We start from the raw sequence: 14,135 nt of genomic DNA, 5'->3' as shown, positions 1-14,135 counted from the left end.
TTCGACTTGCACTCCCCGCAGACTTTGTCGTCATCCGTTGGTTTTTGTGCGGATTCGACGTTGTTCATCGTAAAAAGGTTCGGTTTTTTTATTTTATTTTTTGAGGTGGGAGAGGATTTGTCTCAAACTGAGTCAACTTCTTTAGGGTTTATTATCTTATCTGAGAGAGATGTATGTTTTCAAAAATTACATTTTAGTCCCTATATTTATAATTTCTTACGAAATACATCCCACACCTTTTTAGAATTATACTTGATCCAGATAAGTTGGATTTACACTTTAGATTTTGGTTATATAAATTTAATTTATTTTTAAATAGATTTTTAATTATATGTAAAATTAAGATACAGATGAATAATTTTTTATTTATCTTTAATTTATAAATTTATGTATATATTTCACAATTATAATCTTGGAACTATTTTTATTTTGGTTACTTTGTTAGATATATAATTTTCAAAACATAAAATCTAAATAACATTCCTAAAATTGTAATATTAAAAAGAAATATATTTATAAATTTTCAATATTAAATAGAAATATATGAGTTATTATATATTTTCATATTATGTCAAAATAATATATATAGAAAGTTAATATTAATGATGATATATGAATTTATAACCATTGTCATATTTAAAAAGTCTTACCAAAATTATAAATTTATATAAGGAAAATTGCACATTTCATAATTAAATTAATGTCATATCATATTTTTTTGTAAGTCATGTCATTTTTTGTTGAAGTTAAATGTGATGATGTCATGAGTCAAATTATTTCACAAATAATATATAGAGGATAACCGAATCATGTCAATCGAAACTGGATTGTTTTTATGCTATGTGTCAAGTCAATTAAGTTTGAAATATTTAGAGAAAATAAAAACTACTGTGAACTTTGGGTAGAATTGTAGAAATTCAAGTTTTGGAGAAGAAAAGCTTTGCTCAATGAGGTAGATTGATTCTGATTGTATGTCATGACTACGTGGACGGACCTACATACATCTCATTGTTAATCGACACCACAGAACAAAAAAATCTCAAGAATGTTATTGTTTGCTTGACTGCCCACGGTAATAAAGTTTGAGTTAGCGCTTGATACTTGGTAGGGAGTAGTTGTAAGAGCAAAATTTGAGCAATTACTTCTCTTATCAGAAAAAAAACTTTTAACAGTACTGTAAGAGCTCGCACATTAATGGAGTTAGGTAGAATATTCAATTATGGATTATGTTATATCTTCAAAAAGACTTTTCACAATTAAACCAAAGTCAATTGACGATATAGCCAAAAAAAAGGACTACCATGAACGTTAGGTAACAAGGGAATGTTGATTGGTTGAAGCATTGTAGGAATCCAAAATCAGTGAGGTAGAAGTTCAAGCTTGCACTTGCTAGGAAGCTGTAAGAGCAAACATTGAAGACAGAAAAAAAAATATGAAGTCTGCGCTACTATTCTGGTCCCATTTCTCACTACTACTTGTCTTGATTCTTGCTTCAGCTAATCTCACCACTTCGATATCTTCTTGTCGAAGCCACTGCAGAAACATCTCGATACCCTATCCTTTCTGGATCGGAAAGGGTTGCTACCTCAACGAATAGTTTACAATTCAATACAACAATTCCACTTTCAGAGACCGTGTACCCTATCTACCAAAGATTAACAAAGAAGTTGTGAACATCTCTCTGCCGGAACCAACTAGTAGTGATGGCGATAATTATGGGTCACTTCGCATCAAAACCAACATAACTTCCATGGGATGTTCCAATACCAACGATGAAATAAAGTTTGGTGAGCCTTTGAATTTTACTGGCTCCCCGTTTACCATTGGCCGTTCCAACACCTTCCTAGCTATTGGCTGCAACTACAAGGCCACCTTGACACATCTTGAGCCCACATTGGTGGGATGCATCTTGACTTGTGAACCAAAAAAGATCAGTCATGATACAAGCTGCCGTGGTAACAAATGCTGCCAAGCAGACCCACCTAGTGGGATTGGACAGATAGTCGGTATCAGTATGGAGGAATTTTTGAGTAACATAACAAGAGAGAGAAAGTGTCGAGTGGCTTTCTTAACAGACGAAACTCAAGACCGACCAGCACCGATGGCCAAATTTACTGATCCGCAATGGTTTTATGATAGGCAATATGTTATACTTAAATTAAGGTGGGCCATTCAGAAGACAAATCTCTCTTTTACCAGCTCCTTCGGCTGCGCAGATCATGAAATGGGGGACTACATCGATAGCATTAATCATTGCGGATGCTCGAATACAGATGATCGGAGCAGCAATGTAGGATGCACATGTATAATGGTTATACAGGTAACCCATATCTTATGGGTGGATGTAAAGGTTAGTAATTATTTCTTCTTTTCCCTATGTAATGTAAATATCATGTCAGCCTAACAAGTCCTATATGGATGGTAGCATAAGCAAATCATAATGAATGAAAACAACCAAGTAACACCTATATTATATATATATCAGAGATCTTTGGTATCTGATTACACTTCCATGACGTTATTCATCTAGATATGGATGAGTGCCAACTCGAGGAAGATAATTATTGCAGACAACAAGGAGGCACTTGTGTGAATACTCCAGGAGACTACAAGTGCGTAGTCAAGAAAAACAAGACTGTGCTAATTACTATAGGTAAAGTCATCATCCAATTTATATCCAAATTGATACATCATCTATTGTATATTTTCTGTTGTTATCTGAGTGGTACACAAATTAAGTACGCTTTTCAAAATTTCTTGTGGGTTTCCAGCACTATGTACAGGTTTTGGTGTGCTGATCATTTCCGGTATAACTTTGTGGTCATACAAATTTATTAAAAAGCAAAGGAAGATCAACCTCAAAAAAAGTTGTTCAAATGTAATGGAGGTTTTTAATTGAAACAACCGTTGACACCAACTGAAGGCAGCATCGAGAAGACAAAAGTATTCACCTCGAAAGAGCTAGAGAAAGCTACTGAAAATTTCAGTTCAACTAGAGTCCTTGGACAAGGTGGCCAGGGTACCGTGTATAAAGGAATGCTAGTAGATGGTAGAATCGTAGCTGTGAAAAAATCTACAGTTGTGGATGAAGACAAGCTTGAAGAGTTCATTAACGAAGTCGTAATTCTATAGCAGATCAACCACAGAAACATCGAGAAACTCATAGGTTGTTGCCTTGAGACAGAAGTGCCTCTTCTAGTTTATGAGTTTATTTCTAATGGTAATCTTTTCGAGCATCTTCATGGTGAGTTTGATGAGTCTGCGATGACTACTTGGGAAATGCGTTTGCGCATTGTCATAGATATTGCTGGAGCCCTTTCATATCTCCACTCAGCAGCAGCATCACCAATTTTTCATAGAGATGTCAAATCCACAAACATAATGTTGGACGAAGAATATCGAGCTAAAGTGGCTGATTTTGGCACTTCAAGATCGGTAACGGTTGATCATACCCACCATACAACTGTAGTTTCAGGTACAGTTGGGTATGTGGATCCGGAATACTTCCAGTCTAGCCAGTTCACCGACAAAAGTGATGTCTATAGCTTCGGAGTGGTGCTCGTGGAACTCATTACTGGAGAGATGAAACCTTGAATAAACTTAATATAAATTGTTACAAAATGAGAAACAAAACTACAGGTTCTTACCTTTGTAATCTCTTAACACTTTGAAAGCTTCTGAAAAGAGCAATTCCAACGAGAGCCATGAACTTTCCTTCTCTCGCTTTCATATCCCGATCATCTACTACTGCTAATGAATTTTTTATGTATGTTCATTCGGCTTGTGGGTCTCATCTTGTACAACGAGAGGTGTGTTAGTTTTTCAAAATTTTGAAAGATTTGTTTAATAATCATACAATCACCACATAACATTTTGATATGGTTTGGCCCCACTCTATATTACAAATCATTTCTAATAATCTTTTCACTATTCCATTTCAACCACGTTTAATTTGAACTTATATTTGGATATGCGAACAAAAAAATAAGTACACTATGACATTGATCAAATCATTTTTATTAAACCTTATATCACAAACCAAGATAGTACACTGTCCTCCCTTCTCTGTTCCAGTTTCCACGACATTCTTTCGACATACATTCCCCTATCTTTTCAAAGTAACTGTTCATCGAGAAAAGTTTGATTAACACTAGGTTTTTAGTTTCATAACCAAACCATGTTAAACGTTTAAAACTTTGACGCCTGAGTTGATGAAATATTAGAAACATAATTGTCATTCAAGAAGAGATATTGTTACAGTGACAAAAAAAAGAGATGTTGTTACGAACTCACAGCACAAGCAATACCTAACAATCAGATCTAAAAAGAAAAGAAGAGTAGGAACGACCTAATGCAAGTCGTTAATTATTTCCTCGTCAAACATGGTGACACCACGTGCACCAGATGATTTCGTTAGTAAGTCTTCTATATCAAATATACAATGATAACTCTATAATTTCTAGCTAGTGTATTAAAACATGGAATAAGCGACGTATCCTACTACGTTATATGGTTTGCATTTGTGTGCAGTTGTATTAAAATAAGAAGTACTATTATGTTTTTGTTTTTAAAATCTGCACCAAGTTGAATGATATATTATGTTTTTAAAGCACATACGTACAACAACCAGAGTGACAGGTAACATAAACAAGTCGTACTTCTCATCATCTTATTCACAAAGATAGGGTTGTCATTTTTTTTTCTTGCGATGAAACCTCGATTGAACTTAATATGAATAGTTACAAAAAGAGAAACAAAAGTCAGAGGTTATTATTATTTTATTTTTTTTGAATGAACCAGAGGTTATTCTGTGTTTCAAAAAAAATTAGAGGTTATATCCTTTGTAGACTTGTAGTCTCTGAACACTTTGAAAGCTTCTGAGAAGAGAAAAAATAGAACGAGAGCCGTGAACTTTCCTTCTCTCTAGGCTCTCGCTTTCCTCTTATCTCCGCTCCAGCTTCCACGATATTTCGACTGAATGAACTTACAGGTTCAGTCTTCACAGAGGTTTGTGTCCGGTTCGGTTCTTAAACTCCATATAATTCCGGCCTGCCTACTTTATTTATTTTACGGGCTCATTAAACCAAATAGTTTACTAAAAACTTCTGTAAACTTTTTTTTATTACTGATTTTCATTCATATTTCTCAACTTGTAGAAATGTTCGAATGATGAATTGGTTAAAGAACTGTAGAAATTTACTAACTACGGTAAACTTTGGGTGGCAAGGGAATGTTGATTGGTTACAGAATTGTAAAAATTCAAAAAAGGTCTTCAACTTTGGGACTAAGAAGAAGAACTTGATCAATGAGGTAGATTGATTGTATATCATGACTACCTCACCTGGACCTACATCTTGGTGTTAATTAATCCACATCTTCTTTTTTCTACTAACTCAATACTTTAATTCAACTAGATCTTATGCTCTATATATAGAACCAACCAATTTAATTTATATGATTTGAAACTAGTGGAAATATAAACCAAACTATAGAACAAAAATATTCACGAAAATTGTAAAGATCAAATTATGAGTGGAATGAGAGTCAGTCCATCGAATTTTAAATCATTTTTGATAAATCTAAACAATTCAACTATGATATGAATAATGGGATCTGCCTCTATTTTAAGTAAAGACACTTGCCCACCACAAGATAGTAATAAATTATTATTACTGCTTGCACTTGCTAGGAAGTGGTTGTAATAGCAGTCGTTTGGCACGAGACTTGGACTTCTCAAACTTTCTTTTACGCACACATTATTGGAGGTAAGAATATTCAATTCTGACAAGCTCTCACTATTATATATATATAGAGAGAGTCTACTTTGTATTTAGCTATGCAGAAGAAAAGAAACATGAGGTGTGCACTACTACTCATGACTCATCTCGCGCTACTACTTGTCTTGATTCTTGCTTCAGAAAATCTCACCGCTTCGAGATCTTCTTGTCCAAGCCACTGTGGAAACATCTTGATACCATATCCTTTTGGGATCGGAAAGGGTTGCTACCTCAACGAATGGTTTGCAATTCAATGCAACAATTCCACTTCTGGAGAGCTTGTCCCCTATCTACCAATTATTAACAAAGAAGTTGTGAAAATCTCTCTACCGGATGCAAATACTCTTTTCAAAACAACCGAGTCATATGGGTCACTACGCGTCAAAACCAACATAACGTCCATGGGATGTTCCAACAGCAGCGATGAAACAAAGTTTGGTGAGCCTTTGAATTTTACTGGCACCTCGTTTACCATTAGCCGTTTCAACACCTTCCAAGCTATTGGCTGCAACTACAAGGCCACCTTGACACATATTGAACCCACAGTGGTGGGATGCATCTCAACTTGTGAACCAAGAAAGATAGGAGATCATACAAGCTGCCGTGGTAACAAATGCTGCCAAGTAGACCCACCTAGTGAGATCGGGCAGGTGGTCGGTATCAACATGGAGGAAATCTCTAGTAACGTAACAAGAAAGAGAGGGTGTCGAGTAGCCTTCTTAACTGACGAAACTCAAGACCCACTAGCGTACCGTGAGGCCAAAGTAACTGATCCAAAATGGTTTTATGATAGGCAATATGCTATACTACAACTACGGTGGGCCATTCCGATGACTAATCTCTCGTTTATTAACTCCATGGGATGCAAAATGGGCTACTCCAGCTCTAGCGTTAGTCCTTGCATATGCATGAATAATACAAACAATCAGATCAGCAGCGTAGGTTGTGCATGCCACAAGGGTTACACAGGCAACCCATATATTTTGGGTGGATGTAAAGGTTAGTAAATTTTTCTTATCTCCCTTTATGTCATGTAAATATCACGTGAGCTTATAAAGTCCTATATCGGTGGTAGCAAATCATAATCAATGATAACAATTAAAGTAATATATAATAGATTCTCATCATCTAATTCCTCTTTCATAATATTGTTCATCTAGATATTGATGAGTGCCAACTCGACAAGGGTAATTATGAAAATTGTAGGCAACAAGGAGGCACTTGTGTGAATACTCAAGGAAGCTACCAGTGCGTATTCAAGAAGTACAAGACTATGCCAGTTACTATGGGTAAAATCACATATTTCTAGTCATGTGATACACATCATCTATTGCATATTATGTTTTCTGAGTTGTACAAAAATTAAATATGCTTTTCACATTTCTTGTGGGTTTTCAGGACTATGTGTGGGTTTTGGTGTGCTGATGATGGTTTTCGCTGTAGCTTTTTTCTTATGCAAATTTATCAAAAAGCAAAGGAAGGTCATTGGCAAAAGAAAGTTGTTAAGACGTAATGGAGGGTTATTGTTGAAACAACAGTTGACTTCAACAGAAGGCAGCATCGAGAAGACTAGAGTATTCACCTCGAAAGAGCTAAAGAAAGCAACTGAAAACTTCAGTTCAACTAGGGTGCTTGGAAAAGGTGGCCATGGTACCGTGTATAAAGGAATGCTTGTAGATGGTAGAATTGTCGCTGTGAAAAAATCTATCGTTGTGGATCAAGACAAGGTGGGAGAGTTTATTAACGAGGTTGTCATCCTATCGCAGATTAATCACAGAAACATCGTGAAACTCATTGGTTGTTGCCTTGAGACTGAAGTGCCTCTTCTAGTCTATGAGTTTGTTTCTAATGGTAATGTTTTTGAGCATCTGCATGGTGAGATTGATGAGTCCGCAATGACTACTTGGGAGATGCGTTTGCGTATTGTCATAGATATTGCTCGAGCACTTTCATACCTCCACTCATCAGCCTCATCTCCAATTTTTCATAGAGATGTCAAATCTACAAACATAATGTTGGATGAAAAGTACCAAGTTAAAGTGTCTGACTTCGGCACTTCAAGATGGGTGACTGATGGTCATACCCATCTAACAACTGTAGTTTCAGGTACAGCTGGATATGTGGATCCGGAGTACTTCCTGACTAGCCAATTCACCAACAAAAGTGATGTGTATAGCTTTGGGGTGGTGCTAGTGGAACTCATCACCGGAGAAAAGCCCATATCCTTTGTCCGGTTTCTAAAAAGCAGAACATTGGCAGCTTATTTCATTCTTGCAATGGAAGAGAATCGTGTTGTCGACATTATTGACCCTCAAATCAGGGATGATTGCAAGCTAGAGCAAGTCATGGCGGCAGCACAACTTGCAAGGAGGTGTCTGAATCTTACTGGAAAGGATCGACCGAGCATGAGAGAAGTCTCGATGGAGTTAGAGAGAATTCGATCACCAACTAAAGATCTACAGTCAAATGTTTATATTGTCAAAAATAAGGCAGAGGAAGCAGATGTTGGTGTGGAATCATGCAACAAAGTGGATGTTAGTGCTCCTGAGGAGTTTCAATACAACGTTGATACAACTTCAACGTTAGATGCTGAGCCGTTATTTCTTCGTCGAACATGGTGACCATCACATTTTCGATATCACTGGATGCTTTCGTGATATTATTAAGTATTGTATAATATATATCAACTAGCGACTATCACTCTATAAAGTTCTAATAAAAAAAGTTCCAATGTATGAAAAACATGTGAAACGATATATATATATATCTACGTTATGGTTTCCATTTGTATTAGACTAAGTACTATTATGGTAGTTGTTGAATATGCACTGATGTGAATAATATGTTTCTAAGCACATACAGTATACAAGTCGTAATTCTCATCATCTTACGTACATACTCAATCTCAGTTGTATATTAATTTAGGTATAATACCAACCGAAATGACCTACTAATTAACCTAATTAATATACACAGGTTGATCCCCTCCCCACCCTCTCCTCCTCCCAAAAAAACTACATGTTTTATATTAATGCTTGTCAACCCTAATGCTCGTGCTTGTCTCCTCATCGTCATGGACCCTCAACATTTGGATGAAGCTTTGGCCGCAAGTCATATCTTAGTAATTGTTATTTAAAAAAAAAGAACACACAACATATGAATTTTTAATCTTCTAACTAAAAATCGGGTATGATATTTTGTAAATTGTTAAGATAGTGAATCTTCCGGATTTAAATCATCAAATACACATGATATTGTTCCTACTATTAGGATGCACATTAAAGAAAATGAGAAATTCCTAGTCTTTTTACTTTATTTTTACAAAATAGCTTTTCAACGAAGAAAATGATCAAAATATGTTTTATTAAAAAGTAAATATGCATTTATATCCATAGAGTTAAATAATTTAAGATTTATAGTTTAGAGTTAAGGGATGGAGTTTATGGGGTGAATTCAATTTTTTAAAAATAAAAAATTAAAATTAAAAATTTCAAAATAAAAAGAAGCTATTTTGGTCATTTTATTTTTTGAAAGTTATTTTTGTGACAAAAATTTAAAATAGCTATTTGAAATAATTGCCCGTAAAAAATTTATATATATATATATATATATATATCAGTTGTTTAGGATTTTCCTCACTCTTATTCTTTTTCTCGTTCTTATTTTTAGAAGATGTGTATATTAATCATATTGGCTAAGATTATATATAGAATCCCAAACAAAAAAACTGATAACTTCTAGTATCATCATATCATTTTGTATTTCATCCCTTAAACCTTTCATTTAAATGTACCTTGATTGCTATTATCTCCTTTAGGAATTATTAAGTTTTCATTTTACCTTGATCTGATAAATAATAAACAAAAGAGAAATTCCAAATCCTATAATAGAAAAGGTTATTGTATCACAACCACTATTAGCTAGTAAACGAAATGTGCCAAGTCAAACTTCGAATGTCTAAACGAACAAATATCTTTTTAAAAAATATTGTCGTTTTATATAAAAATAAAATAAAAAATAGGTTTAAATAAAATCATTAAATTATATTTACCACATTTAAAATACAATTTTTAACAATTGATTTGTGGTGAATCTTCAAAATCTAAATTTTGACTAAAAATAAAAAACTGTTTAATACCTTTAATTAAATCGATGTAGTTTTCCTTAATTTATTTCCTTATATCGTGCATTATTTCTCATTTCTCATTTTTCATTTCCTCTCGCACCCTTTGGTAAAATATATAAATTTGACCTATTTTATAGCCTCTCCATCTGTTATATTTTGCTTTCATCTCTGGGTTCCTCACTTACGCGTCGTCCCTTCATTATATTCTCTAATGCATTGCTTCACGATTAAAAGGAAACCAAAGCTTTGATTTTTATGAATATTCAAGGCTATATGGTTAGCAAAGGTGAGATCTTTTTAATCATTTTTAAGAAAAAAATCTTCACTAACTATTATTTTACTCATCATTCTGTCGTCTGAGCTATTTTTAATATACTATCATCGTTTTCACTGTTGCATCCCATCGAATAATCTATTCCTTGTCTGGTCATATAAAACGGAGAGCTAATGGCTTATTTGGAGAAAGTTGCTGTTGTTGTGCATTACGTTTTCTTAGATGTCTATATGTATTGGGTGGCTAGATGTGTCGTTGTTATTGAATCCTTAAAAAGTGTAGAACTTTTCTAGCACAAGTCGCTTTACATTAATGGCAATCTGTCTATTTAGTTTTTGTTTTGCATATAAGAAACAGGGGAGCCTTTATTGTTTTTTTTTGTTCTTGGATTTTGCTATGTGTTTCTGCTTTGTTACTGTTGTCATCATTACATCATAAAATTTGTTCCTTTAAGTTTTCTTCACTTGCATCTCTGTGGATAATCCCCTCTGCTGTGTATCTTTGAGTTTTAGATATGCAGAGCCTTAAAGTCTCTGACTTTTGTTAGATTAATAAGCAGGAAGGTTGAGTGGTTGGTAAATGATCTTGAAGTTCTTACCTTTTTTGTATTTTTTGGTGCGTAAGGAATGTCATCAAGCTCTTGTCTTAAGCAAGGGCCAGTGCCAATGGACAATGTTCACATAACACCCGAAGCAACATATGAAGCTGTGGTTGCAGACCCGAAGCTGTTCATGGGTTCATTGGAGAGGCTACACTCTCAAGTGGGTACTAAATTCATGTAAGTTTCTTTCTTTTCCTTTATCATTTCTTACTTATGAGAGTAATTTCAGTGGATATCTGTTGACTCTGGTAGAAAACTGTGTTTAGAAAGTCTCCATCTTTGGGATTTAAACTCTTTGATATGGCTGTTTCATTGCATTTGTGATTATAGGGTTCCGATTATAGGAGGGAAAGATTTGGACTTGCACAAGCTTTTCATTGAGGTAACCTCTCGTGGTGGAATCAATAAGGTATGTTATGTATTACAAAGTATAGTTTCATTTTCACATGTTACCCTATTTATCTACATTGATTGGTTGACCTTTTGTCTTTGGATCATTTTACCTTTTATGGATTTGCAGATACTTCATGAAAGGAGATGGAAAGAAGTAACAGCTACATTTGCCTTTCCTCCAACAGCAACAAACGCATCTTTTGTCCTGCGCAAATACTACTTCTCACTCCTTAGCAACTATGAGCAGGTCTATTTCTTCAGATCCAATGACAAGATTCCTCCAGGTTTTTGCTCATTACAACAAACACATTTTTCTTGAGTTTACTTCTCTGTTTGTAACATCATTTCTTCTGTAGACCCTCTCCAGAACCCATCTTCTGACGTGGCACTTATGCAGAGAACCATTAGACCTCCACAAGAACTTCAAGCTTTAACTAATGCACCACAACCAAGGATCGATTCTGGAGGTCTCAACTTTTCTTGTTCTCTATTTGTTTCTGTAACTGTGACTTACAAAGCTGTTGTTACTGTTTCAGGATCTTTTGATGGTCCAAATGTGACTGGAGTGATCGATGGGAAATTCGAAGACGGTTACCTTGTAACTGTAACAATGGGAACAAAGCAGCTTAGGGGAGTTCTCTACGAACTTCTTCCACAAGACACAGTTTCTGCTCATCAAACTCCACAGCAGAGTCATTGTAGCTTCCCCAACACTTGGAACAGTAATGTCAACCCTCAGGGGGTTACTACAAAACGTCGCAGGAGAAGAAAGAAGTCAGAGATCAAAAGACGTGATCCTGCTCATCCCAAACCCAACAGAAGCGGTTACAACTTCTTTTTCTCCGAGCAGCACGCCAGGCTGAAACCTCTTAACCCTGGTAAGGATAGGGAGATCAGCAGGATGATTGGTGAGCTCTGGAACAAGCTTAATGAACAAGAGAGAGTGGTTTACCAAGGGAAGGCGATGGAGGACAAAGAGAGATATCGAGTTGAAATGGAAGAGTACAGAGAGAAGCTTAGGACAGGACAGCTGATGATAAGTAACGCTGTTCCACTGCAGCAGAGGGTTCCAGAGAAGAACGTGGACATGGTGGCCGCTGAAGCTGATCTTCCAATAGAAGAAGAGGACGAAGAAGGTGATTCAAGCGGTTCTTCAGGAGAAAGCGAGACACATGATGATCCTGAACTGGAGGAGACATCTCTGAATCCTTTAGGTCTAAACCTTAACCCTAATACGACTGGGATAGTGGTGGGCGATGTTGTGATGGAAACATGTCCAACTAAGAAACCTGAGGAGCCGAGTGTGGTGGTGGCTGCTGAGCAGAAGTGAAGATTCTTCTCTTATTTCGTTTTCTGGTTGCTATTTTTTTTCGTATTACACAGCCACAAGGAGGTTAGGGCTTTTATGTTACTTGTGATATAAGACAATCTCTTTTAGGTTTGGTAGTGATGTTTTCTTGTCTTTTTATTTTATTTAGTTATCTCTGCAACAAGACATGTTTAGGAGTGAATCTTTTTAACATTTTTGTTGGTCTTTTGGAATTGCTAAACTCTTTTTTCTGTTACATATGAGAGAAAAGATCCTATAGAAATACACATTACAATTTACAAAGTGTATATAAAAATCTACTCATTAAACAATAATAGGGTTAAGTAAACAGAGTATGATGTTTCAATCTAAACTATTAAAACTGAAGTACAAAATTAAATTAACCCTAATTTTTTCCTAATAATTACATTCTCATGCTATTGTCTTAACCAACCTTAATCAACCGTAATCACTTAAAATAAACCAACTAAATATTTGGGTTTGCCTTCATCCCTATCATATTTATCTTTTGGGTTTGTAATGGGTTTAATTTGTAAATGATTTTCTCCACTTTCGAAACTTATTTGTAAACTAACCCATGTGTCTTCTTTATATATTTGTTGTCACTGTTTTAAGCATCCTAAAATGTATAGAAACAAAATATCTTTTTATACTATAAATGGTTAGTTATGAACTTACGATTATAGATATCTATTTGTTTCTATACTTTTTTGTTAATATAATTTTGTTGCTTAGTTAAATCAATAACATTACAAAAACCTATCATATTTTTAACTATTGTTTGTATGATCTTGCAAAAATCAGCTTTAATGGAAAAAAATAGAGGTAGTTATTTTGGAGAGTCGATTCGGGCATATGCTAAATTCTTTTATTTATCCTAATGTCATCTGGTGATGTGTAAATTTATTGGTATGATTATACATATTGTATTGGTATATTATAAGTTTGTTAACCTGTTTTAAGAATATTGTATGATTAAATCTATCTATATTATTAAAGTTGAAGTACACAATTGGATTATTTGGAAATAATGATAATAAAATAAATGAGATATGTTTGGAAATATGGATATTAGAATAAATGAGATATGTTTGGAAACATAGATAGTAGAGATGTATACTTTTTTTTTATTTACACATTTAACCATTGTATTTTCACTAAATTAATAACAAATAAAATTGTTTAGAAACATGAATAACATATTTAATACTTCTTTTTATTTAAACATTTATCCATTGTTTTTACAATAAATTAAACAACTTTCATTCTATGTTTCTTTTTTATTTACAATTCTGTCACTATATTTATAATTGTTTTTATTTACAATTCTTTATGGTGAAAATAAAAAAATAAACTGAAATATAAATAGTATATTATATATATTTTTTAAACAGTATTTTTACCTTCTTTAGTTTAGTCAAATATAAAAATTTCAAGAGTTTCAATTTTCAAAGAAAAAATATCATAAAATTAATAATAATTCATAAAAAACTAATGCAAAAAATTAAAATTTTGAAACATGGATAAAAGTATATCAGTTTTAAAATATACAAAATGGACTAATCTAATTACCTAAAAACATTGTTTTTCTAAAATAAACATAAAATAAAATTTAAGTTATATATATTTCAAAT

The 14,135-nt window shown here is 34.1% G+C and overlaps 2 protein-coding genes and 1 pseudogene across 2 annotated transcripts; all 3 read left to right on the top strand.

Moving 5' to 3' along the window:
- The first annotated feature begins 1,426 nt into the window (after window positions 1-1,426).
- On the top strand, window positions 1,427-3,594 carry LOC108818876 (wall-associated receptor kinase-like 9; annotated as a pseudogene).
- A 2,242-nt stretch (window positions 3,595-5,836) lies between these two features.
- On the top strand, window positions 5,837-8,511 carry LOC108820995 (wall-associated receptor kinase-like 9). The gene is made up of 3 exons (XM_056991718.1): window positions 5,837-6,776; window positions 6,938-7,066; window positions 7,176-8,511. The coding sequence occupies exons 1-3, from the start codon at window positions 5,837-5,839 to the stop codon at window positions 8,396-8,398; spliced, it is 2,292 nt and encodes a 763-aa protein (XP_056847698.1). The 3' UTR covers window positions 8,399-8,511.
- A 1,524-nt stretch (window positions 8,512-10,035) lies between these two features.
- On the top strand, window positions 10,036-12,690 carry LOC108821371 (high mobility group B protein 15-like). The gene is made up of 6 exons (XM_018594410.2): window positions 10,036-10,189; window positions 10,802-10,955; window positions 11,109-11,187; window positions 11,299-11,455; window positions 11,528-11,638; window positions 11,708-12,690. The coding sequence occupies exons 1-6, from the start codon at window positions 10,159-10,161 to the stop codon at window positions 12,499-12,501; spliced, it is 1,326 nt and encodes a 441-aa protein (XP_018449912.1). The 5' UTR covers window positions 10,036-10,158; the 3' UTR covers window positions 12,502-12,690.
- Window positions 12,691-14,135: the final 1,445 nt, after the last annotated feature.

Source organism: Raphanus sativus, chromosome 8 (genome assembly GCF_000801105.2).
Source record: "Raphanus sativus cultivar WK10039 chromosome 8, ASM80110v3, whole genome shotgun sequence".
NCBI lineage: Eukaryota > Viridiplantae > Streptophyta > Magnoliopsida > Brassicales > Brassicaceae > Raphanus > Raphanus sativus.
The sequence above is the reverse complement of the archived record's forward strand: the minus strand, read 5'-3'. Positions and strand labels throughout refer to the sequence as shown.

What these genes read in the sequence shown, in the direction of transcription:
- LOC108820995 (XM_056991718.1), top strand. Translation starts at nt 5,837, where the DNA reads ATGCAGAAGAAAAGAAACATGAGGTGTGCACTACTACTCATGACTCAT. An exon ending in TATTTTGGGTGGATGTAAAG is followed by an intron (nt 6,777 to 6,937) that starts GTTAGTAAATTT and finishes TTGTTCATCTAG; the next exon opens with ATATTGATGAGTGCCAACTC. An exon ending in GACTATGCCAGTTACTATGG is followed by an intron (nt 7,067 to 7,175) that starts GTAAAATCACAT and finishes GTGGGTTTTCAG; the next exon opens with GACTATGTGTGGGTTTTGGT.
- LOC108821371 (XM_018594410.2), top strand. Translation starts at nt 10,159, where the DNA reads ATGAATATTCAAGGCTATATGGTTAGCAAAG. An exon ending in AGGCTATATGGTTAGCAAAG is followed by an intron (nt 10,190 to 10,801) that starts GTGAGATCTTTT and finishes TTGGTGCGTAAG; the next exon opens with GAATGTCATCAAGCTCTTGT. An exon ending in CTCGTGGTGGAATCAATAAG is followed by an intron (nt 11,188 to 11,298) that starts GTATGTTATGTA and finishes ATGGATTTGCAG; the next exon opens with ATACTTCATGAAAGGAGATG.